The 27,048-nt window shown below is 44.2% G+C and overlaps 1 protein-coding gene across 1 annotated transcript in view; it reads left to right on the top strand.

Moving 5' to 3' along the window:
* Positions 1 to 21,755, top strand: part of LOC142581921 (uncharacterized) — a 29,106-nt gene extending 7,351 nt beyond the window's left edge. Inside the window, exons 2-5 of the mRNA XM_075691364.1 lie at positions 10,528 to 10,905; positions 11,459 to 11,785; positions 20,814 to 20,923; positions 21,329 to 21,755. Of these exons, the coding sequence (XP_075547479.1) occupies positions 10,528 to 10,905; positions 11,459 to 11,785; positions 20,814 to 20,899 (791 nt within the window). The 3' untranslated portion in view covers positions 20,900 to 20,923; positions 21,329 to 21,755. The remainder of the gene's footprint in view (positions 1 to 10,527; positions 10,906 to 11,458; positions 11,786 to 20,813; positions 20,924 to 21,328) is intronic.
* Positions 21,756 to 27,048: the final 5,293 nt, after the last annotated feature.

Below are 27,048 nucleotides of genomic sequence, written 5' to 3'. Positions count from 1 at the left end.
AAGTCTGAAAGTGCTACGCCCAACGGTACTCTAGAGGTTGGTGCGGAGTGGGCTTGACGTCCGTGCTTGCCCTCGTGAAGGCGTAAACAGTTGGAACAAAATAAGGAGACTCCACAGTAAGGTGGTTCCTAATTCTCCTTTCATTCCATTTTTGTTGTCATTGCACGAGGCCTGCAGGAGCTTCGACGTAGCAGGAGTTGTTTGTAATGAAATAAAGCAATGGTATTTGTATGAGACTGCATCTTTACTTTTGCTTTCACGTAGTGGACGAAGTAAGCGTTAAACTCGCCCCCTACAGGCAGAAACTGATGACAACGTCATATAACCATTTCAGACGATATAACAACGCACATAATAACTAATTGTAGGGCGTTCTTTATTTTTACGTTTGCGAAACTCTTGCTTTAATAAGGCCGAATTCAATATCAATAGCCACACTCATTTGAATTTACTCTGCGTGCGCATTCTCATAAAGACACGAAGTCTCGCTTACAATACATATTTACAGCTTCGCATTTTAGCTGAATCACAAGAGCTTTTATTTAGACACAAAATTCTGCAGTTCCGTAGTAAAGTATCTTATTCATAGGTCATGGAAATGGCTATGCACTGCCACCACGAGAAAATAAATGAGGCACATGCCTCTCGAAAATTACGAAGAAACACTGAACAGCCGGAATCTTTATAATGTGAGGTCCAGTCGGTGCATGAGTATGTCGTCTCCACGTTAGACAAGATGTCACACATGAGCCGTAGTGCACGTTATGAACTCGCTACGATTTCTTTCACAATTACTATTTTACACAATCTGTTGTTTAAAACAACACACACAAATTATACCCATTGATAATAATCTATAATAATAAGCAATATCGGCTGTTGTCTTTGAGCATCACGTCGGTCCGCGTATAGACTCCGGTCGGACTTTCGATGGACACGTCATTCATAAAATACGAATGAAACTTCACTTCTCTATAAAATAAAACCATTTTTGTATGACCGTCAAGTGACAGTATGCAAACCTGATGGAACGGAATTCATGAGTTGTCACCTTGTCAAGTTGCATCTGTGGTTCGCGTTAAGTGTATGTCGCGGCAAAGAAAACGAAAGCGCGAGCTACGAATTCTCCTCACACGCGACTTGCTTGGACGCCTTGACGTGTTTACCGACGTTCTGTGTCGTGCACACAAAATACGTTCGCCAGCGCGCTGTTTACTCAAAACGACATGATTCTGCACTCTCCAGCTCTGGCTCACGTAGTGGATCAGCTGACGTTTGCAGTCGCCAGGTTCACGTTGACGAGTCTGAACCGCTACATATACACACTTTTTATGTTCAGGATTTGCGTCTTGCGGCGGTTTCAGTGCACTAGAGCGCACATATGCAACCGTGCCCATATCCTGTGGCAATTCGTCTAAACAGCATTTTCTTCATGAATACTTCACACGTGAGTAAGCTTTGGGCAAAGCAGAATGTTTATATGAAGCCATTTGCTATGATATGCCCTCATATGTTTACATGATGCCTGAGTGTGCGTGACTATTGTTGGGAAGACACTGAAGGATGGCTCTTTTTCTCTGTGAACTGAATTTCGCACAAAGATTCCTTTCGTTTAGAGAAAGTTTTTATATAATTCATCTGAAGTACTTATTTCAACACAATACAGGAGTATAGCCTTAATGCGTACAACTGTGCTTAGTTTCATTCAATGCCACGTGCAAAATTTTGCAATGGTTATATTTATCTACTGCAAAAGTCGCAACTTTATTCTCATGCAAGCTTTATGTTTATGCAATGCACCGCTCACAGACTATGTCGAAAGGGAAATACGAAATGAGTCAGATTCAGTGAGAGAAGTCTACACAAGGATGTCTTGAGGACGACGGTGTCTGAGTTTTGTCGAGGGAAGGGAGAGTGAGAAAAACGAAGAAGGAAGGGTAAGGAGGTTAACCGATAAAGTGACCGGCGGGCTACCCTACACTTGAGGAGGGGGATATGCGAAGAAGTGATAAAGAAGCAATATTTAAAAAACATCACCGACGATTACGACACTCTGTGATGGAAAATTTCAGTACAGTGCTATTGATTGCAGTTCGCGATATATTGGCTGGCGCGAACAATCTATCTCGTGATTCACATTGCAAATGGAGAAAAGAGTAGCGCAACTGCTTCGGTAATCGGGTCATTGCGAAATGCAGCGTGTGGTTGACGCGTAGGTACGATTCACAGCAGCCGCCGCATGCATACATCTGCCCATGATTTCCATATATGGTATCAGTCTACGCGCTCGCTGAGTGCCATCGGTGAGTAGAGAACGGTACACAACTATGGCGCCACATTGTAGCGCTCGTCACCGCAGAAACCGGCTTGCGCGGTACTATACGCTTTCCTCCTCACCCTTTTGCCACACTCTCCTCTCCGCTTTTCTCCTAGCGCTCTCCTGGCTATCGCTGTCCTTCATCATCTGCTGAGCTTTACGTTCGCTCTGTCATCCTTCGCTGTGCTCGTTCGCTGGCTTATGCCGACAGAGGCGGAGCGATGCTGAGGCACGCCAACGCTCAACGCAGGAACGGGTGCCTAAGAGCTGCACTCTGAAAAGAGCACAAAGGCAGCCGTTCTCCGCAGACTCGTCAAGGAATGTTCACTAGCTGTCACAAGCGTTGGACGAGTCCAGTCGGCTACAAGAAGGGCAGGAATTATTCTGTGGCCTTGTGCTTGCAAGAATGCACAGGCAATTTCCAATCATCCAGGGAGGGGACCCAGGACGAGTGATGATGACAGGTAAACGCTCCTCACACACGCAGACTTTTACAGCCCGCCACTATAGCTATTATACAGTCACCACTAGAAAAAATGTGAAGGATTAACTGAAAGTACTCCGACATATCAAGAGAACTGATTAGGCCAACAAGAATTCGATGCAGTGTTAAAGCTGCTGTTACTTATGTTGGCCGAAATGCTAGAAAACTGCACTGCGCATAGCCTAGAAACGCCAGGACGATTATGAATCCCTTGGGTAAGCACACGACACTTTTTTTTCTTTGCTGCGATCGCCCATCTCATTATTTTGAACAGTTTTCAGATCTCATTGTTTCCTGTTGTGCCATGAGAGTCTAGCGTTTACAGGTATTGCATAATTGTTTTGTTATTTTAAAGCGGAGCTCTTAGTCGCTTGTTCCAAAGCTGAGCACCGTCTTCCCACGGCGTAACTGCGCCAATGTGCTCGTTCCACTGCTCGCGCGTTCGTCGTCGCCTTTTTTTCATAGTTGGCTCTCATGCTACTCATCATGCCAGCGTTACAAAACTCCCCCTCCCTCTGCGAAGGCTCTGACGGCAAGCCTCACTACCAGTCGGTGCAGTTGTTTCAGTCTCAATTCTTTCCCTCAATATACGCGAAATGAAAACATGTTGAGAGCTGCACTCAAATTTCGCATTAGGGTGTATCGTAACCGTTGCACGTTCTTCATATGGTCAATCTTATCCCTGTTTCTCCGAACAAGCTGCGAGCAACTATTCCATCTTTTTTTACCATGATCATTATTTTTATAATTATAGGAATTTTAATACTGTTGAAATTTTTATTACTGTAGGAATTTGTCGACATTGACATACCTTTTTTTGCATTTGGCCTGACACCATGACACCATCTAAGCAACAGCGTATCCTTTAATCTCATGACTACTCTATTCTCGCAATAACCACCAGTGGGTGCGAGGAAGACAATTCCAACGGAATGGACTGGTAGAATTCTTTCAGAAAAAAGAGGAGATAACTATGTGTTTGCATAATTTAACCAGCAGAGTACGGTCGTTCATAACGATATATCATGCTGAAGTACACTACTGCTGACAGTATTATCTCGAGCTGAGGTAAAGTCGAAAACCAAATAATTTCTTTTGTCTAAGCTTTCTTTTTAGTTTTGCCGAACTGTTATCGTTCCAACTGGTCTCCGCTGTTTCGTTTTCAACAAAGAATACCTTCTTTTTCCTGTGTGCCCGTTGCGTTCAGTGAAAATCTTTACCAGCTTTGTCCATCAAAAATTTTTCGTTATGTTTTTTTATTTCTTTTTTTTCACTTCATCGTATTTCTTATCCCTGCTAGCGCGTTTCGTTCTTTTATTTTATTTATTGAGGCCACAACATATTCGCTCATAGCCGGACATCCTTTAATTCTATAGAAACAGAACATCCAAGGACAGTTTTCATTTTGTCCGTGGGCGGGCGTACTTGTTCCATCGGCTTTCGAATGTCTGGCCAGATTTTTCAATTTACGATGGCCCACACTGTTCTCCTATCCGCATTCTATTTCCACGCATTGTATTGTTTGCAGTTCCGAAATCCTTATACAAACAATGCGAAAGCGCTCAGAGGTTACTCTTTTTATTCTAAAGGCAGGCACTTTTTTCTCCCACCGGCACAGACAATGGGCTTTTCTGGTATTGAAAAAGCAGCCCTCCTGCAACTCTTGATTTCCTTTTCTTTTATCGTTCGCAGTTCTTTAAGTAAATAAACGAACAAATAATATATATCTGTGTCTTTTTGTGTGTGTGTGCGTGGGCCAAATAAGGTAGTGTCTGTCCGTCCTACATGCGAGGCCTGTCACAATTCAGCAGCAACTTTGTGCTATAACATGGCAAAGGCAGTAGGCTAGAGGCGACACTTTTTCGGTTTCGGGGAGAGTAGAATGCGAGCAGCTCTTGATTTGCCGTATGGATAGCCACGATTCAACAAAAAGGAGGCCGGGACAAATTGAGCGTCTGCCTCATTTCGGACGCATGTTGAGTCTACAGAATGACAGTAAAAAAGAACTATTTCCAATCATGCGACGACAGTCGATCTCTACAAATTTTGAGCCTTTTTAGGCATCACGAGAAATAATGGGTCAATGCGAATGCGCAGGTATCCAAGTCCTACGGATTTGCCTTTCATGGGGAAATAAGGCTAAGTTCAAAGGATAACTGAGAACAAGAGCCAAATGTTCAACAAATCTACACTTTTACCTACATGTTGATGTTGCACGCACAATTTAATGGTAATTTAGGAGAAAAGAATGGCTTGATTGCAAAAACGACAGCAGTACATGTGCTAGAATATTAGTAGTGGTTTCCGAATTATAAAGCTTACGGGTTTATATTTACCTATATATATTTTTAGGCTTTGCGCAAGAAAGGGCATTGTGAGAATTATTAATAATAATATTTGGGGTTTTGGGCGTGCACCTAAATCTAAGCACACGTGTGTTTTCGCATTTCGCCCCCATCTTGTGAGAATTCAGCAGTATGTGCTGCTATAGTGTAATCATGATGCGCGGAGAAAAAGGAGAAATGGTTGAGTGATGGATCTGGCTTGCTGACCAAACTTCGAGGTCACATTTTTACCACACGTCGTAGAGTCGTTCCGAGCTATCGAGCTTTCGTTGATCTTTGCTGGACGAGAACATTCTCACAAGGACACGCGATAGCCAGTTTCGACTAACGATTAGACTGATGCGCTTGTCTCGTTGCACTGATTTGAGTAGCAGCATCCACATCAGGAAAATCAACGCGAAAGTTCTGGCTACCTTAGAGTAAAATCTTGAAATTAAAGTGATTTGCTTGGCCTACATCTTATCAAATGCAATTTCACTGAAAGCACCATATCGATAGCCTTGCATTCTAGTCTTATGTTGTTGGATGTTTGGGAATGATGTGACAAACACCAATGTTTGATGCAATTCTTGGAAGAGCGAAGTGCTACAATTCCGCAGAGCGTTATGTTGCTATTTATTGTGGAGAATCGGACCATGGTGGCTATCACATATATATTTAAGTCATAGCTGCACTATAAATCGGTCACTGATGCCGAAATTCTAATTTTCAGACAACACCATTTCTTTCCAATCAAGCGCATTGGTAATTTCTATATGCAGTAAGTTCTGCAAAGCTCTCCACTTCGATTGGGAACCCGGCATCCACACAGACAGCAACATGTATTCTTCCTTTCACTATAGTCAATAAAAACCGTTTCAGCTCTTGCACAGCGTGGCGATTATGTAAGCGTATAGTTGCCGGCCTCCATCAAAATTCCTATAGTCGTTTACCGAAAGAGCGCGAAACGTGAGCCTTACAAATATTTTCAAGTACTGCGCTCACATTATTCAGTTAATATTTTGTATATTCGACCATGCACTCGCATTTCTGCTCGTTGACCGAAGTAAGGGCCATAAAACGTGGAAAAGCGCCGTTTGTGAAAAATAAATAAATAAATGAATAAATATATAGTAAAAAGAACGGTGCCTACAGTAGATATAGAGCAAGAGCGACAGATTCAAAATAAACGAAAGTACGTGAAGTGAGATCAAAGGAATGTTTTCGTAAGAGCGCAGAAATGTAATACCTGTTCGCAATAGGGCGTTCCGTGGTGTCTAAGAAACGAAGAAAACTGCGGGTGGTCCACGTGCTCAAAAGAGCGGCCCGGAAATTTGATTGCGGTTTTCTCGCACGCTGTTGATGTTGACTTCATTCAGAGGTCACCGACAGTCCACTTGCTCTCTGGCTTCTGGTAATTTTACACAGGTGCTGCGCGCGAACGCACTCAACAAATGATGCCAGCTCAACATAGTTAGTGGTACAATGCATGCAACTTCCTTTTTCTTTAATTTCGTAACCCGACGCAGGGAACTTTGCTCTCTTCTCAGCCGTTTACTGGGACCAAAGGCTCGCATTATGGCCTTCTTGCGGCACAGTCGAACAGCGGGATCAACAGAGTTACTTTTGAAAAATTGAAGGAAAAAGACTGCATTTCAGCTGCGTGCAGTATCGTTTGAAGGAAAACGTATTATGCGCATCTACGGACAAAGATTTCTTTTTTGATCAGGAGCGATCGTGTAGCCTGCTCTCCAAATTTCAAGTTCAAAATCACAAGGCACTGATAACGGGCATCTGCCTTTTCTAGCGGGGAAGATTACTTCAGAGGGACATGTTCCGGGCTTTATCTGCTGTATTCACGTTTGAACTTTTGCTGTGACTAATGAACAAAACGTACCAAAGTAACATATATGAAGTTTCGTCCACATTACGAAGCATTGACGCGAAAGCTGGGGCAATATTACGTGCAGTGAGTCCTACACTATTTCGTCTGGTATCTGTTTGAGTAAACCTTCGCAGATTCGCGCGACCTATCAGCTTTTGCGCAGAACGAAACTTCGTTGCTGGCGCAGCTAGCGTTCTCCAGTGGTGAAGTGGAGAAACCGCTACTTCTTTTTCTTTATGATCTTCGCTTTCACATTTTGTTCATTGCTTTATTTCAGAGTAAGCTGAATTTCAGAGCAAGTAAGCTGCAGAGCATGTCGTCATCTAATCAGAGTAGCTTGCGGCGTAAGTGCGCTTTGCAGGCGAAGCATTCTTCACTGCTTTACTGTCGCAAGAGGCCTCGAGTGTTTTATGTTTCTTGGGAAGTTTTGCTCTTGACTGAGCAGCGTGTCGCCTTTTGGGACACTTTGAAAGTACACCAACGGGAAAATTGGCATTGAGGCGAGTATAGCAGAAAGCTACAAAGGAAACTCATACCGGGTTCTCAGGAAGACAGCTTCTCATTTGATAGAAAATTAGCCCTGTTCCATGATTCGAACTAAGTACCAACGCCTTTCCGGGCCGTCGCTCCCGGGTTCTGCATTTACGACGCAGAATTTACGTGTCGCCGTGCAAATGAAAGACACTCATTACAACGATTGTATGTTTACGTTTCCCACAAGAATAATAAGGTAAAAAAATAGCGCGTCAGAGGTAAATCCTCCGACTACCACTTTATGGAACCAGAGTTCTAATTCACTTGACGCATTTGACTTTTTTTTTAGTTTATTTTTAAACTCCCGCAAATGGCAAAGATTTCTGTGAGAGACACCGACAGAGTTCAGAACGTAAGGGCTGCTAGCCAAATAACCATCTATCGCTGTAATATAAACCGGTATGAATGAGTAAACTTCATATCAATTTTCTTGCCTCCACCTTGGTCTATCACGAAAAGTCAATAGCGGTTCTTGCGTAAATCCTAATAAATATTCTATCCCCACATGGTTACAGATAACCCAATCGGAAATCTCATTCGCGATGCCGTGTTGACCAACAAGGTAACGCCACTGCCGGGCAACATCAGAGAGTGCAATTTGTAAAGGGTGGGATGCCTAAAATGCGTTAAAAACAAGCGAGTTTTCTGCAGTAGATACGAATCTAAGTGTTTCAAAATTTACGACGACCAGCACATTCGGAACGACTGGGTCTCAAAATTCAGCACGTTAAAATTTAGGACCTGCACAGCGGAAGCAATCCACGAGTCGATAATCCGCTCACTATAGTTTTGCCGGGTGCCACGCAGTGCGACACGGGGTAGAAAGATGACTACGCAAACTATACGAGAGCGGCCTTCGTTCATTGATTTTCGCTTACGCTCTAACGAAATTTCCTATAGTTCTTTTTCTTCTTCGCTAAGCTTCCATTTTTATCAGGCATTCGACATCAATTGACTGCGCAGTGTTTACATCTCACGTGAGTGTGTGGGCTTATGTTGGACGTCTCTGTCAATTATAAATCGAACTAAGCGAAAGCTCTGAGGACGTTTTGCAAATGTATACAAATAATTAATTTTCATTTGCCCGGTCCTTAGCCCGCCGGCTTCTCTCTAGCTCTCTCTCTCTCTTGTAGCAAGAAAAATCTCTCTCTCTCTCTCTCTTGCAGCAAGAAATGAGCTCTCCTTTTCAAATTACATGCCTTTAAGCGTTATAGCATATTTGTTATTTTCCTTGCTCGGGCCTATGAGCTTTACCTCGGCTATTTTTCATACGACCTCTCGAGCGGTCTGTATAGCTCCACTGAGTATATATAGTGAAAACACACAACACAGCAAGTTTTGTAATCACTGGAGTGGTTCTTTTTCATTCCGCAGCCAGCTGCCATCGCTAAATGGTTGCCCACTTAGCATGATTACTTTTGGCTCAGAAACGAGCAGTCTTAATTAAGCTCATTGTATGGCTGTATCGAGTGTCCCTAATTGATCTGTGCGCGAAAGGGGAAGCGTATGCCACACTTTTTTATTTTACGCATGGTATGTCACTGTTTCAACACGGTTTCCGCATGGACAGCTCCGAGTATTGGGGTCAGGTATCTTTGGACGTGTTTCGGGTGCTTTACTTTGCTTGTCTATACCTTTTTCCGCAAGAATTCGACTGCGCCTGAGTGAATATTTTTCCTTTTTTTTATTCATCAATAGTTCTCTGGGAATATTGCAAGAATTAACTGTAATATCTAGCTGAGTGTGCGTTCGCTATGCGTTTCCAATTGTAAGGAAGAGCGCCATCAGATTTACGCATGCAATAAAAGTAGCATTAGTATAGCACTACGCAATTCCTCTTGCGAAATAAAAAGGCTGTGCAGATAAACATCTATGGATCGGCTAACTCAGTCAGAGGCAACTCTGATTACTTACGGCGCTCTTGGGAGCCTCAAGAAAAACTTCGAGTAAATATCAGTTAGGTTTATTTGCCTCTGCAGATATTTTCTTTTCCGACTAAGCATAGAGGCACTGTTCATACTGACAAGATTTGCAGCTTCCTTCCATTTCGTGTGAATCTCTATCATGTGTAACTTTAAATCGACGCAGATGTGTTTGTTTACCCAATGGTGCTATCTGTTTTCTCTAACGTTGGTGGATTATGAATTAAACGTGTCAAGAAGCACGTTGTAATTGCTTGCATTTTTTAATGTCAAAATATGTCTAACTGAAAAGCTGTCTCCGAACACAAAATGAACGCTCAGACGCACTCAGATATGAGCGGTGGTGGAATACTACATATGATGCACCCAAGCAGGGTTAGATAGGATGTCTATTTGTAAAGGCCACTATCTTTCGAATTCATATACAGCCCAGGTTATATGCTATCTTTAACCTCAATTGTTACACTGCACCGCTCTCCTAAGCTCTTTATCTTGTATAGTGCAAGATCAATCAACTGCCATTACGGCGGTTGATTTGTGGAACCGCCATCATACCGAAACATAAAGCTTCAAATAGAAGGAGTATTGTGTATAAGTAGGATCTTGGGGGGGGGGGGGGGGGTTGTGAAAATGAAATCTCACCTAAAGAAGGAATTCACAAACCACACCTGCGCGGGATGCTGCGAAAATTCATATATGACCACTCGCTTGTGCTTCTTGAGTCCATGCTCGAATAACGGAAACGTTAGAAATATCCACACATTTAAGCCTGTTCCCTCGATAATCTGGGTGCCCGTCACTAAAGAACAATACAAAAAGAGAGGCCTTGGGCCGGATTAGGCACAAATCATTTTTGGCGGCTGTATACAAAATCTTTCAATAACAATTAGGGCCGTAAATTATTTTTCTCTCTTTCGCTTCCATTGGTGTGACCATTAGCGAAATGCGGCGGCGGTAACTTGTCTCACAATGTACTACGAATATGATTTTCTAGCTGGATGGTATTGTAGAAACGTCATCGGCAAGCTTAATCGAGATGGCCTGAACTTTTGTGTTTTCAGCAATCCGGACGGCGAGTGGTGTGCAGATCGTGCGGTTATCTGTGCCCATGTGGGTCGAGAACGGCACCGAGGACTCAGTTTTGTTGGATTGCGAGTACGCCTACACTGAGCGTGACGACTCACAGCTGGTGGTCAAGTGGTTCCTGAACGACGACCCAAAGCCCATCTACCAGTGGATACCCGAGCTGGAGACACGCCACGTCTCCCAGAGGCTGAAAGGGCGCCTGAACACCGACTTCACGGTCACTGCGAACCACTTCACAAAGTTCCGCGCTCTCAACTTGTTGCGACCGACTACCGAGCTGAGCGGCCGGTACTCGTGTCACGTGACCTCGCACAGTAACCAGGACCAAAGGTCGCAACTCATGACCGTCTATGGTGAGCGCTGCGCGTTGCTCTAAGCTGAAAATTTCACGGATTTGCACTGTCACCGGTGCAAGCATAGATGTCTGTGCATGTTGCTGAAAAACTCCGAAGAGAAAATTGGAATCTTATTTTAGCTCATGACAGAACGCACCAAAGCGCTAAGTATATACAAGACGTGAGCTTTGATTTGTCAGTGCTTATTGCATACTTTTCTTTCCTAGAAATCTATGTGTGAACGGAAAGATGAAATTACCACTCCGATGTTTTAAGCTGTATTATTCAGCGGGCGCAACGGCATACGACGAGACCGACTGGCCCTTACGTACAGTCGGCTTCAGAAGTATGTGGGATGCGAGTTTTCCGGAAAAGCCGACTAGCGCAGCTTTAGCTTGGAACCAATGTAACAGTACAAGACTATGTTGGTCACATGCACAAGTACAGGATTATAATCTGAATGGCAGAATACGTGCCCAGGATAATGTATTGAGCTTTTCTAAGATTCCGCGCGTCTAAACTTTTAGACACCGGCTGTGCGGTTTTAATTTCTTTGTACTTTCTGCTGCAGCACGTCCAAAGCACTTCGTCTTCAACTTCTCTCGAGCCAGCGAGGAGTCGGCGACGACGTTCGTGTGCGAGGCAACCGGCGCATTTCCTTTGCCCACGTTGTCGCTGTATCAGCTAGATGAGGAATCGACAGCGTCCCCGCAGCGACGGCACGCCCTCGCCCCAACGCAACGGGTGACGCCGCGGCAGGACGGATCCTACGTCACTCGCGTCTCCAGCCAAGTGCCGGACGAACAGTTCTCGCGCTCGGGTCGGCATTTGTTCGTGTGCCTGCTCTCCATACCGGGCACGGACTTCAAGAAGCAGCGACTCATCGAGTTCTATCCAGGTGAGTCAGGGACGTCGTTCTTCTACACAATGCAAGTTGACGGATTGACGAGGTTTATACTGATAAGATCGTAGGTGTGAGAGTCGTAAGCTGTCCCAGATTTTGTTAGACTGAACTTATTTTAGCTTTGCCCTCTGTCTGTACGCTGTTATAGGAACAGATAGCTGTTCTGGACATTTGCATCACGGAATACCATTCTTTCACAGTAGTTCAAATCATACCAGCTGCGAAACTTCCCATAAATCTCATGTCTCAGAATATGCACACATGCCTGGTGAAAAGTGCAAGTTTTTCTTATTCTCGCGTCAGGTCTTAATGAATAGACAAACAGTAGAAGCGCCACGCAATGCAGCAAGGCAGTGGAGGTAGACGCGTAGTACGCCCGCAATTTTAGGGCAGTGTTCTTATCCGTATGGGGTACATTGAAGAACACTATCAAAGCTGATCATCTCTTACATAAGCAAGCCAGCCGGGGACACTATAGTGTATCTGTAACAAGGGTCATGGGGAAAATGGTAGTGCCACGGTGAAAGTATAGGAGAATACCTAAAGATTACAGCATATATAAGTATCATTTGTTCGTGCGACAAACGCGCCACAGTGGCGATGACATTCTCTCTATTATCTAATTATAGTGAGCAAGCAAAACAGAACATTACCCCTTCAAGTAATTTCTGTCACAGCATGTCTCCGTTAAAGGGCAATACGCATCGAAAAGCAAGCACTCGACGAAAAATTTGCTGCTTTTTCAAACGCGTCTGGCCAGATGAAGTAACCGACAGTGCCTAACTGCTGTACAGAGTTATATGCCCCAAATATCATTTGTGAATCTGAGAAGACTTGCACATGGTCCAAAAAAGTGCGACGTTAGTGCTCCAACATAATTTACAACATTTAGAGTCCTCCTTACGGTATGAATAATTTACCGAAGCCAATGTGGCAGATTCCTGAGCGCCGCCCGACTGATTCGCCTGTAGGGATGCAATTAAAGTAATTGTTGAGGATTTTTGCAGGGTTTGAAATAAACAAAAACACACTCTATTTGTTTAAAGCAGCAGACAGGGAGCCAAAGCTGTAGAAGTGGATTCGCAGTAAAAACTCCTCCTTGTTTTCTAGCTCTACTTACTGATATCATATTATTGCACCAACTTTCAATATCTATTCTTTAGGTATGTAATGAAATAAAAAGAAATGCTTATTGAAGTAGCTTTCTTGAGTGCCTTTTCAATAGCCACTCTATTATTAGACAAGGTCCAGGCGTGCATAACCACTTTCAGCGCCTTGTACAAACTCAGCCGTCGTAGAAGTTTCTAAGCGCCGTCATTTCCTTAATATCTCTTTAAATACAAAAATCCCAGAAACTAATTTTATCATACTCGCTCTTCCAGTCTCCACACCCTCCAATAGCGGAGCTCACCATTGCTGGCGCATCAGCAGCACTTCAGTGGTTCAAAAATGTTGCCTGCTCTTAGTAGTATGCAACCGCAGCGAGAGTTCACCGCCTTTAACCGCACTTCCACGCCGTTCTGAATAGAAAAAAGCATTTCCATAATTGTGCTCCTGCGCGAAACGCTTCGAAGTGCTTCCCACATGAGCAGTTATAATTTTTCATTAACGTTGCCTTGAGCACGTCCCGAGCTCATTCTCCCATCGCGTTGCAACGTCAGGGAGAAACAGCACCTGTACATTAATGGCGTACGTAGAAGAATGTATGCCGCGTCTATTTATTCATACTTCCAACAGATGCTAGCTTGGGTGGCGGAGGCAACGACGGGGCGAAAATAACCGGAAGCGTTTGGTCGCACATCACTAAGGCATACGCTCAGGAAATTGAGTTCGGTGCGCTCATCAGGAGGTGCTGTCTTCGATACAACTCCTTTCAATCACTCAATTAATTACAACCGTGACCTGTTGCACTCTCTCGCAGCCCCGTGTATACTTAACAACGCTCAGACCTTATAGTCTGTCGCCACATGCAAGGGCACCGAAGTTCCAGACAGAGCCTGCGCGACGTGGCACCCGAACTGGCCATGATCTGTGTTTGCGTATACACAGACGCACACGCAGAGGTGCGGAGACGGACTTGTTCGTTATGCGCCACCTTGTCGGCCGTGTACACACGCTTGGCGGAGGCCTGCCATACCTCCTTATTCACCGTCCTAATAGTTCTCGAGAGGAACGGGGGAGTGGCGGCGCCGAACGCGATTAACACGAAGATTCATGCGTGCTCTCGCGCACGGTGCAGTCTGCGTCTGCACATTCCTTGCGGTGCAGAAGGAAAGGGAAACACCGTGAGCAGGAACACTTGTGTTGAGCCCAGACCTGCTCGCAGAACATGGTGGTCTACGGAAGGCAAAAACTAAAGCGAGGAAAGAACTAAACGTTAGGCCAGCGAGGAAGGAAGAGTGCTAGACGAGGTCGAAAAGAAGAGTCTGCAATGAATCACAACTGTTCCGCATCCTCCTTAGTTTCGCGGGGGTTTGAGCACCAGAAAGACCATTACTGGCACACACGAGGAATGGGTTGAGGAGGAGAAAGAGCAGAGAGAGGGTAAGACAAAGACGACAGAGCGTTCGTTAGCGGCGAGTACACCGCAGACTCGAGAAGACGACGCCTGGCCAGACAATGTGATTCGCGATTTACGTCCTCGCGGCGGAGACATGCTGTTCTCAGCGCTACTAATAGCCGAGAGATTCAGCAATTGGGCCCTCAGGGAGCCGTGGGCGGCAATGGGCGTGCATTGCAAATGGCGGGCTCTCTAAGCTCTCTCAACGGGAGCCATAGTCATTCTGCTAGCCAGGAAGGAAACGCATTAAGCACAACAATTAGGCAGCTGCATAAAAAACCAGAAAAAAACAGGCGCGAGACAAATGTGGAGGAATGCGTTGCCGCTCTATGCTGTTGTGGACCTTAATCGGCATCGTTACGACCACTGGTGTTCTGGCATGCCTCGCTAATGGAGCGTGGTGCATCGTTTTGTTGGAATGAAAAACCACTCGTGATTGAGAAGTGGGAGCTTCTACATTGTATTGACCATTAGGATCTGTTTTAGTGGTGACGCAACTGTAGCGCCTTTTTTTCTTTAATGTGTACAACCGGTTTAAGGGATTTGCTTGCTACTTTTACAATAGGAAAGCCCTCCACCTCCTTCTCCCTATAGAAATATTCATCTGTGCTCGCTCTTGAAGAGGCAGTTCTCACCTTATGGACACGCTTTTCCACAAGCGTGGGTAAATGGCAGCTAAATGCAGAAGATATCCGGTCACATGAGTGCTTTAGAAAATTTCGCTGACGACATTCACCGGACGTGTTAACAATATAACTATTCGAAGCTTGTTTCTTTAATATTGTCATGCCCTCATTAATATTTAGGGATAATTCCTGCTTCCTTTCCAGAGTGGCAACCTACTTTAGTATAACGGGATTTATGTACAAGAAGCTATGTTGGTATCTTACGGAATATTTAAGATAGAATTTCTACACTAAAGATGCACCTGGCGCTAATCTCTATTTCGGTGATTCATACGATGACAAAGGTTAACAGATAAAGCTCCCGACTGTGACTACTAAATCGGAAGATTGTGAAACACAACATTATGTGAAAACTGCGCAATAAATCATGCCCATAATGAGGCTACTAATGATATCCAAGTGGCTGCCGAGTACCACCGCTATACGTTTCACAGAAAATAGCACAGAGGTCCTTAAAGGAAAAACCTATCTAATATTACAAGTATTAATCATGTAAACTATACAAACGTCACAAAGAGAAATTGGGCTACAATTTTTCTCCTAAAAGGGACACCACGGCCACCAGCTTGCAGATGAAAAATACAGAACTTCAAAGAGAGAGAGAGAGAGTAAGAAATAAACGATACGTCACAGAGCCACACGAGCAGAGTTCCAGCGTTACATACGAAAGTCTAGGCCCGCGTTTGGCAAGAATTGCAGTATAGCTTTGTAAGCCTCATATCGAGTAGATACAAGACCTTTCGGAAACAATATATTAAGATATTATTCGCGCATTATAAAGTCGTTGAAACTTGCTCAGCAGCATTCAGCGGAACTGCGGAAAGTTAGTTCTGAAGGAAGTGCCGAAGCGTTTCGCTGGAGCGTGCGTGAGCGAGGCACGAAGGGCTCAGGGTACGTCCTTGCTTGTGAACGCGATGTCAGGAATTAACACGGCCGATGCGTAACTTCAGCAGTACTGACTTACGGCGGCGAGTTAGAGCGTGGTCAGTGATTGGTGTAGGGTACAAGTCCAGCGCTACACGTTCATTCTGGTGCAAGCACGGTATGGTGGTGGCTTATAAGTAGTCTAGTGTCATCGAATTCGCAGAAATTGTCATCTGTCAAACCTAAGGAGTTCTGCTGACGCCACCAAAGCATCAATAGCCTCGTTTCCCGAGTTGCCTGTGTGTGATAGTATCCATTGAAACATGAACGTTCTTCCTTGGAAGCTGATTTGTTGGGCCACTCTAAAAAAGGTTTACAGAATTTTGGTTATATTTTGTCCCCAAACGATAATCGTCATCGGTCTTGCCCGCATTTCCGTTCTTTGACGCTGCGAGCACGGTACTTCCTAGTCACGAACGGATTGCGCGTTATCAGCTGGACACAGCATTCTCGACAGGAAAGTAGTGATGGCAACCTCGCCGGTGCTCTGGTAACGCTCTGGTGCCAGGAAATCAAACAAACTGAGTCAATCCACGTTCTAGGCTAAGATTTGCTGTTTTATGCAAATGTGAGGGACGCAAAATTTAAACGCCGTTTACAGACGCTTTAACAAAATTCAGGCACTTCAGTACGGTTCCTGTCGCGCTATTTTATTTTGAACGAGTGACGTACATGCATGTTCATTTGCACAAGCCGCCGCCCAATATGATGCAGTGGAAAGTAAGCGTCCTTTCTACATGGTACATCAATTTCTTAGCGGCATTCTGAAATATGTATCAGTCTTGAGGCAGATTGATTGGTGGAGGCGTAGCGTGCGCTATGGAGTTGGTGGAAACGCGGTGATCATTAAACACGAACCACGAAATGCTTGCCGCGCCGAGACTGAACACCGAGAACACCGAGACTGAAGGCCCCATGAGGCTGCGCGGATGATGGTTCTGGCGGTATGGCTTTTCAGTGCATTACGGATAATGACGGAGGCGAAGAGTGTGTGAACCATCAGCGGCGTCCCTGGGCCTTGCGGCAAATGATCGCCGGTGCACAGCTGTTTTCGCTTCCGTGGGTGTGCGCTGCCTCGGACCCCGTGTTTTTAGTTCCTCACTGTAGAAGAGAGCGCGAAGGAAGGCTGTAATTTCTGCTCATGAAATATGAATGAAGCGACGGCAGCACCAAACAAAGGATGGGCACTCGAATGGGGGTCAGCAGCGCCGATGAATGCAACATTTTATTCTCTGTTCTTAATGCTTTTTTTTGTTTTGTTCGAGCTTATCGGCTCTAATTCATTAATGCTCAAGAGCGATTGATCTTTTAATGGGCACGACAGCGGGATGTGCTTTAGATGCGAATGTTGTATGTGTTTCGAGCCGCACTGGTGTACTATTGCTGGGAAAGATGCTATTTCTCGCAGCCTTGTTATTATTTCACTATGTCAGCTATGTGCGCTGCGGACATAAGGAATGAAATCTTAAATTGTTTTCCGGTGTTTTACGCGCCAAAACCATGATTTTATTATGACACACGCCGTAGTGGGCGAACTACAGATTAATTTTGACCACCCGGGAACATTTAACTTGCCATCATTGCACGGGACACGGTCATTTTGGCATTTCGTCCCAATCGAAACGCAGCCGCCGCAGTAAGAATTTTATACTGCGCGCTCGTCCTTAGCAGCGCAACACCTTCTTCATCCTGCCTTCTTTAGCCTTTAGGTTTTTCCATGCTTTAGAACTTCGTTCATTCCTTTCCTCATTAGGTGTACACTGAAAAAATTTAGTGCACCTCAAAGAAAAAAAAATTGCCGTCCCATTCATCTGTTCAGCACAGTAACATTTCTGGGCATCCGAGACAAAGTGCTGGTAAGAAAATATTCTCAGTTCCGACCGAAAGGCGAAGCAACGATTGCGATAGGAAATTAGTGGACAGCTGTACGAATTAAGGACAGTTAACAATGATAGGATGTGTAAGCGCGACCAAATGATGACGTAGAAAGAAATAGACACAGAGAGACAGCGCTTTCTTGGTGTGTCTACTTCCTTCTAGGTTCGTGTTCAGTTGCGCTTACAGATTATATCATGGATTCAAACCAACTAGCCCACCAACGAGTTTTTACTAAACTAACAAGCATGGTGTCATGCGCGCACAGATAAACATGGACACATCTCGCTCGATGAGCGCGGAAACTCGCTGTCAAGATACTGGAGTGAGGAATCACGGAAGCAGCAGGCGAATTGACCTTCGTGCACCTCTCGCTTCAACTAGAGCGAAACGCCAAATGCGCACAACATACGAAGCTACCGACACTACGCGCGCTCTACAAGCATCGCAGATCCCTTTGAAAATGAGGCCCACGCGGGCGCACACTGTGGCCACCTCGCAGATCGTTTTCCACACAAACGAGCGCCGGCAACGCTCACTACGGCGTCCGCCAAAAGCTTCTACTACGGCGTCAGCCATTCGCATGCCCAACGCCGTAGTAGACGCCGCGGTTGTCTCCGCTCTGTACGGAGTGGCGGGCAAAGATAGAATTAGTGTATATGGCTCCCGCAGGGAGCCAGATTTTGGGCTTCTGTTTTCCCATTGCCTCCTTCACTAGATGCCTGCCGCATGAGCGCAAAACCAGCTGCCAATCCTCGTTTTTCTCCTCTTCACTAGTGTTGGTAGCGAGCGCCACATGTCGCTGGCGGAACCACTGGGCAATACCTCGCGTGGCTTGCGAAAATTTCGCTAGGCGTGTGCGCTAATCTCGAAGGCCATGAACCTTTATCGTAGCTCAGCGTATGTTTGCGTGCATTACAGGCGGCCACAGTGTAAGAATATGCAGGCGACAGCTATTCTTGTGCCAGGCAACCAACCTTTAAAATGCACACCCCAAGGATTGCGACGACCATCCTTTCACCGTGGTAGCGACCACGTAAACGCCTTGCGCTGGATCACCAGCCGCCGCCGCCGCCGCCGCCGCCGCCGCCGGTGATGATAGTTTTGGTCACGAGTGCCACCTCGCGACGCTTGTCCACAACTGAGGGCAGGTCTCTTCCGCTGCGAGCGCGCGCCATTCCGCATGCATCTAGTAAAGGGCACAATGGGTTTCCACGTGCCGCTCCATTGCCATTCGCCAAGCGTAGTCACGTGGACCTCCGAATCGCTGCAGAGAAGCCACCCTAACAGTGGCAACGTGGCAGAGCCCATACAGCGCCGACTACCCGCTTCGATCCGAATTCGCGCTTGTCACTGGCTCTCCGCCCTGTCAGCAAGAAACAAGCGGCAAAATTCGCCATCGCTAAGTCTCATCTCAAGCTGAGGTAAAATCCTTAGGTATGTTTCGTCATAATTATTGAGATCAGCTGTTTGTTTTCACCCTGCTAGGACTACAGACATAGCACCAAGCCGCAAAACTGGTTTGATTTCTAGTAGCAGATGACGCCCCACCATTAGCATTGGTGATGCGTTGACTATGCTGAAAGCTACCAAAGCCACTGCATCACTGCTTCATTAATTTACTACCCCGCTACGCAATGGCACATGATGACGATAGTGAGCAACCGCCAAGTAGACGCCAAATATAGGCCGAGTAGACTTCGTGGAACAGGTGAAGAATTTGTAACGGCATTAGCCCGTACTACTTGCTAAGGAGGCTGCAAGGTGACTGCAGGGAAAGCGTACAGGTAAAGGGGAAGCCCTGCGGCCACATGGATGTAAACAGAGCTTATGGTTACGAGGTCAAAACGTTTTTTTTTCTTTTGTGAGTCGACCAGCCATGGAACATGTGATATGATGGCAAGCAGACGCTGAGCAGAGGACGCGGTGCGGATAAGCACATATTAAGGGCCATTCGACCTTCCTACTGGCTAAGAATTCGTGTAGTTTCCACAGTGATGCCACCAGCTCATAAGAAGACGGATCCCCTCTGTAATACCTTCGGGGTTTTGAGGGTATAATCGGTGTAATAACCCATGCGCCAACGATAGGTGGCTTCACTGCACAAAAGTGGATTGCAAGATAGCGGACCTATGCCCAACTCTGGCTTCCTGCGGGAGCCATATACACTATCTCTAGGTGAGGAAGACATCGAGGCACCCTAGTAGCTGCCGGACAAGAACGCCTCCCTCTCCCTCTTCCTCGCCTGATCCCCGTGTCGCACGCACGACAGGAGAGGGCGAGCTTCCGTCCCGTGTTCCTCGCTCGCGCACGTGAGATTGAACCGCGTTCGTTGGCTTACCCTCGCAAGCTTTCACTCGCACATACACAATACGGCACGCGGAGGCAGTTTCATCGCCCTTGGACTTTATACAGAACCTCACGGCAACGGCGACGACTGAAATGCGCTTGGAGTGTCCATATATTGATTATCGCAATAAAAGCCAAGGCCAAATTAGCAAGGATAAGAAATTATCTGTACTTCAGCAAGATATGTTCTCGCGTACGAACCATTTTGTGCAATAGAGTTCATAATTTTATGGTAACAGCGAAAATTTTGGCAATTTTCAGGATGGCCAAAACTCAGAAGTACCATGTGCTTCAGCATTATCACATGGTCAACTGCGAAATTTCTGGGAACACTGTCATATTTGCTGACTTATATGGGAAATGCTAACGACTGCATTTCTATTGCATTTCTGTTGCATTTCTGAAATAAACATTTATAGAAGCGAAGCTGCGCTTTCAAGCTAGGCATTCGGTGCATTCGGGCTACTTCTCTTTGTTCTTAGGATTATTGGGTGTTTCTTAAAGGGCTGTTGTTGGATTGTGCCAATTTATATCTTATGAAGCTCAGTGTTAACATGTTAGGGGCTTTCATTAGGAGAAAACTTGGAAGTAATGCATCGTGGATGTTATACTATTTTTCCTGTCGCAGAATACTACACAGACAGCGCTACCTGCCGAGGGATCAACTGGTTTGTCGCACTCGCCATGTCTTCAGTTATTTGGGCCTTGCGATAATATTGAGGAGGGTCCACCTACGAGGTAAGTAAGCAGTAGTCGGGTAATTTGCAGTAAACAAAAATATTAGATGCATGGATAGTCGGTAGATAAGGAACAACGAACATTCCACAAGCTCATAATTTTGATTCTACGAAATTGAAATATTTGGCAAATCCGTGCTGACATCTATTATGTAAAGCTTTTTTCTTTTTTTTTTGCTGTTTACGTGTACAACATGAAAGAAAGGCGAGGTTCAATAAGGCTTTCTTCCTTTGAATTGCTGAAGAATGGACAGCCACCTTCACTTGTGCTACCGATTACGACTCTTAGGAACCATTCTTGCGTACGAATTTGTTGCATTTAATGTACGCATATTCCGTATTTTTTTAACTGAAGCACCTGTGGTATTGCTATAGCGTGTCATTTTTCTTTAAAAATATTTTGCAGCTTCCGGTGATCTTCTGTGGAGACCAGGTCAACTTCGCTCGGAAATAGTCCAGTGCCCGGATCAAAAAAAGAAAATAAGAGAGGCGTTGGATGTTCCTATCACATCAAAACCAAACGGCAGTCAAGCGTTTTCATGGAACTTCTTGAAATTTAGATACACCTCATTCTGCACTGTTTCCTCCTGGTTGAGACGAATGCTAATAACGTTGCAAGAGAAAAACCGAAGAAATAGAAATTTCTGCATTGAAAGAATTAACAACGCACTTGCTATTATTTGCTTTTAATTTCGCGTCCTTCACTTCTACGAAATGTTTCGCGGGATACAAGCTCAGAATGTAATAATGCGGCTCTGTAAATAACATAGCTCCTTGTTAAAATGAGAAAACAAAGTATGCACAGGTGAAAATAAAGATATCGTATTTATGAATGAGTTGTTTCTTGTTAAGAACGTTTTCGTCTTAACAGGTGGCGAAAACTGTTCCTGGGAGTCGAAACATGGTTCTCATAACGCATCAAACAACTGGAACATCTGTTAAAGAGAAGAACAGTGGAGGACTACATCTAGGGAACACTATTACCATGCCTGAAATATAGCCATAAGAGTTGTTTTGTTTTGCACAGATAACTGTGCATAACATTTCCAAGCAAAAGGTATTATCTTATAATCACTGTAACTATTGAAAGATCTAAAGAGGCTTGAAATTTTGATCAGCATCAGCAATAAGCGCTCGTAATGTACCTTTATGATATTTCTCAATACATGCAAATGAAGCAAGTCGGGTTTAGTTGTTTGGAGAACTGTCGCCCTGAGCGACAAATGATTTTGGCTGTCACCAGAATGCGAAGGCCGCCAGCCCTTTATCGCGTTTTTATTTTTCACGTGTGGCCAACAGTTATATATTTTGTAGGGTAAATGTGACAAAAAAAAACTCGTATTGCAATATTCTTCGTGTGGTGTGTATTTAGGCATTGTTTATATAAAGAGAAAGAAAGTGAAAATAAAAAATTCGAGCATTGCTTAAGGGCGCAGTGTGGAGTGCTTCGAGTGTGAGAAAATTCATGGAAAATATTGATATAAGTTACGCATCTTCATCTGGCACCGCCTGTAATGATAATAACCAATGTATGGGAAGCAAAATTTCCGATGAAGTCTGCATGCAACTCATTGTCACTGTAGAGACTCGCACCTTGTCCTACACTTACTTCAGTTTCTCTATTACGAAGACTCTGCTCTCGAGATTACTTACATAAGCTTAGACGATTTCGAGCCTTATTCTGTCACTTTAGCTTTACCTAATATTTGCATTCACCGTCTCTTTAAAAGCCATGCAAAGTATAATAATAATAATAATAATAATAATAATAATAATAATAATAATAATAATAATAATAATAATAATAATAATAATAATAATAATAATAATAATAATAATAATAATAATAATAATAATAATAATAATAAAATAGTAGTAGTAAAAGTAGTTATATTTTCTAATACTCTAAACATATTCATCATCCTTAGTAATTATTGTAGACATTTACAGAAGACACCGACACACAGAAGAAAGACAAGCTGGCTACCAGTTGTCTTTTGAAAGGCAAACCTCGACTACTTGCTTGAAGAAGAGATAAAAACGGAAGAGGAGACAAAGTCATACAACAACACATCACATCACAGACTGAGTATAGCACTACAGAAAATAGTCGGGTTCTGTAGTTGAAAGTTATGCGAGCATAGATTTGTGAGCCTTGAATCGAGTTGAACCACGACGTTTTTGAAATATAAAGAAGAATAAAAAAGCAAGCAATAAGTCACGGAGCGCACTTTCTGAACTATGAAGGTGCTTGGCGCCGCCCTGTTGCTTGAATAAAACAGTCGGAAGGGACCATTATGGTTAAGAGCATTGTAATGTTCTGGCAACGCTACTGAAGAAGACAGGAAGAAAAGAACTTACGAGCCATTCCAATCTGTGAAGGTGGATGACAAGCGAAGCCGTGTAGCAAACTACAAAGAGGTGACAGAATTTTAAACAAAGGTACGAACGCAATGTCTTCATCAGTGGTCATCGTGACGAAAGGTACGCGGACACATTTATTTTTGTACATTCGCATTAATTCGTGTTATACGTTCGTTATACGCATTCACTATATGCATTAGTCTTTTCATTTCGCGATTTGTTGAGGCAAATAATTTGAGACGAAAATCACCGCGCCCACCGCAGAGGGCCAGTGCTATCAGCGCCTTCGCAGAGGAAGGGGCACTATGGGAACGCTGGCATAATGAGTGGCCTCGGAGCCAGCCGTGGAAGAAGACGACGACGAAAGTGCGAGAACGTGATGGCAAGAGCATGAGGGGCCGTATGGGAACGCTGGCGTTATCAGCGGCAACGGAGCTATTTGTGCAAGATGACGACAAACGCGCGAGCAATGGCACGAGCCATTGCTGATGATGATAGTTCTTGCTCGTACACATGAAAATGTCATGGAAACTTATGCATAAAGAGTTCGGTGTAAAAGAAAGAAGAGAAAAAGCATTGGAGAAGAGCACTTATAAGAAAGTTAATGTATCTGAACTCCCATTTTATATTCGACGCAGCCGGCCACGTGTGTCTAAGTAACGTTTGGTAAAAAAGCGTGCAGGCAGGCTACCGGCAAATCCTATCAGGTTGAAGGCAAACACTAAGTGGCTCTTTAGCAATTGTGGAAGTCATGAGTATTTTGCGGAATAATGAACGCATATTTACGCAACTCCGATCAAGGAAAGCTGAAAATTTTAATAGTGATTAATGCAAAATAAAGTATTGATGGCATTGCAACCTGGTCTTTAGTAGTATTCTTACGTATCGCGTCTGCAATTGTAACCAGTGCTACAACATTGAGAGGGAGAGAGACGTCGAGAAAAGAAAGGCAAGGGTGCCAAGGCAATTGCCCGGTTGGCTAGCATACAATTATGTTGGAATAAGCGGGGTACATAGATGAGAAAAAGGGCAGACAACAAAACTAATAAGTAGGCAGTCACTGTGGACACACTCGGACCGGAATCTTCGCTCACACTCACAGGCAGTCAGACATCGCAGCCTCATTAAAGGTGCCCAAAGGAATTTTGTGCCCATAGTAAATAGTAAGCTACGCAATCACCACTTCAAGCCAAGGTGTGAAACTTTTGATCACTCGTGTTAAACAGTGGTTTACTGCCAATGTTCTTTAAAAAAGTCAATTATACCATACCGCGCGGAATTTTATTGCCTTCTATGTCTTTTTCTCCGTAGGAATACATTTTTTTCTTGCTGGCCAAGAAGGTTAATACCTGCTGTATTTCCAGAACGAAAACTTTATAGGAATGCCATGGCAGAATATTAATTACTCGCAAGCCGCACTACTTCCTGATGTGGCATATACAATTCCTTCCTCTGCGTCAATTATCACAATAATGGCATGAAAGTTAAAAGTACAACTACGAACATGTGAACAGAAGTGAATGCCCTGAAAGGAAATTTATTACGTTGTGTCTTTTGAGAAACCTGCTTTTTTGGACGACTTTAGTGCATTTTCTTGCGTTATTTTATTGTGCTCAGGGATATTTTCGTGCCTGCAGACTGTGCCGGCTACATCTTTGCTCTTAATTGACAGTCGCGCATACAACTAAAATAAAAAAATAGAGTTACTAGAATGACAAAAGATGTTACGTATGCACACACATACAACATAAATGCAAAATAATAAGTAAATTATTACTTAAAATGGCAATGTTTACATAAAGAAAAGAGCTACAATAAACAAATACACTTATCGCATTAGCACGATAGAGTGCCAGCCGGCTCTCAGTCAGGTTCCATACGACGAGTGCAAAAGTCAACTTAGTTCCAGCTTTTGCTGATTGCTCATGTAACGCAAGCTATCAATTACATGACAAAGTCACAACTTGATGTACTCATTTTTTCCTCTCTTAACCGATCTCCTTACTCTAAAGCTCGATGTTCTCTCCCATTGCACCTTCGCTCGAGAGGCACGAACACTAGCCTTCCGTGAGCAAGAGTCGTTTTTTTTTCTTCATGACTCATGACTGCGATGTTGCTGATGTTGCTGGTGTCTGTTACACAGTGTAAGCAGTTGCGTTCTGTCTCCCACGTCTATTTGGCAACCGGGTGCGGGAAAAAAAAGAGTTCCAGAGAAGCGGCACTTCATGAATGCATACTTATCCAATATACGTCTACACTCTTCGCCTAGCAAATGTGTCTCGGCAGAATACATTAGACTCGATGCATTATACATGTTAGTTACTTCGGCAGAGCAGGGCAGCAGCACGCACGACTGCTCGCATGTGATTTCTCTTTTATACAATACATATCAGTCAGAAAAAGAATAATAACATACTTATGGAACACTTTTCTCGTATGTCCTCATCATCTTCAGTATAACGCAAGGAAATGTCTTCGTAAACAACTGCCCACTGAGCCCAGAAAACATTTTTAATGACCGAATGAAAGGAGATCAGGAAACGACGTGCCTCCTCAAAAAACACCTATTTTAAAGGTTATAAGAAAATTACCTGTAAATGATGCAGTGGTAATGCTAGCGTAATTAGGTGACACATCCGCCTGCAGCCGACTAAGTCTTTGGTTGCGGGATCATAGTATTTGCCTGATTTTCTAAATTGTAATTACGAAATTGGATCAAAACGGCACGTAAAGAATCTTTTCGCACGTTGCTCTATATATAGGAGAGTTCCTTTGATATTTCTCATTAAATAAAGGAATCAGCTTGACCGAAGGAAAGCCCGACATCACTTACTAGAAAATAAATTATAATAAATCCCAATTACATTTATAACAATGTCATAGCATATATGGCGCTCCAACGCTACAAAAATTGAGTGCAAGACGGTGATGTAAAATATACGTTAGAAGTTAGGCTATATTTTGTTGCATCGAGTCTAATCTACTCTTTAGCAAGAAGCGCACAAAAGCCTTGGGAACTGCGAGTCGGATCAAGAATCCCATATAACAGTTTTAGGAGCGGCGCACGTTCGGAGCAGGGTAAGGCCAGCATGCTTGCTATAGCTCTATCATTCAGCTACTGTCTGCCTGGGCTATGCATGAATACAACTTGTACGAGACGCCACGTCATCAGTAAGCAGATTTAGTCGCGCAAATATGAAATGTAGGCTGACTGCGGACAGGCTGCCATCCAAGGCTCGCCCTGGACACATTTATACGGCACAATAACTTCCGTTAAAAAACGAACCCAGCTTGTAAATCGAGAAGAAATCGATGTTAAACTTGTTTTTACCTATCCCAAATGCAGTGTAGCCCCACAAGGCCGAGGGGTTGGGTACCGGAAGTTGAGCCTTGCATTAGAATTCATACTAGGGAAGGGTCGGTGATACCCAAAGTTGAAGCAATCAGGGTCCTGGGTTTTGTACTTGAAGCGAACGGATCGAACATTAGAACCATTCAGCGTATTACCAAGAAAACGGAGGAGGCCATAAGACTTATAAGAAGGATCTCTAATAGGCATAGGGGTTTAGGAGAAGAAGGTGCGATGCGCTTAGTTCACGCATTTATTATGTGTCATTTCTCGTATGTGGCAGCTATGCTAAATTGGAATAGGGGGGAGAAAAATAAATTGGAAGCATTAATCAGAAAAGCCATCAAGGCTGCGCTTGGTCTGCCTATGACTACGTCAAACGATATGTTGTTACGACTGGGTTTGCATAATAC

Source organism: Dermacentor variabilis, chromosome 5, assembly GCF_050947875.1.
Source record: "Dermacentor variabilis isolate Ectoservices chromosome 5, ASM5094787v1, whole genome shotgun sequence".
NCBI classification, from domain to species: domain Eukaryota; kingdom Metazoa; phylum Arthropoda; class Arachnida; order Ixodida; family Ixodidae; genus Dermacentor; species Dermacentor variabilis.
This window is presented reverse-complemented; position numbering and strand designations above follow the sequence as displayed.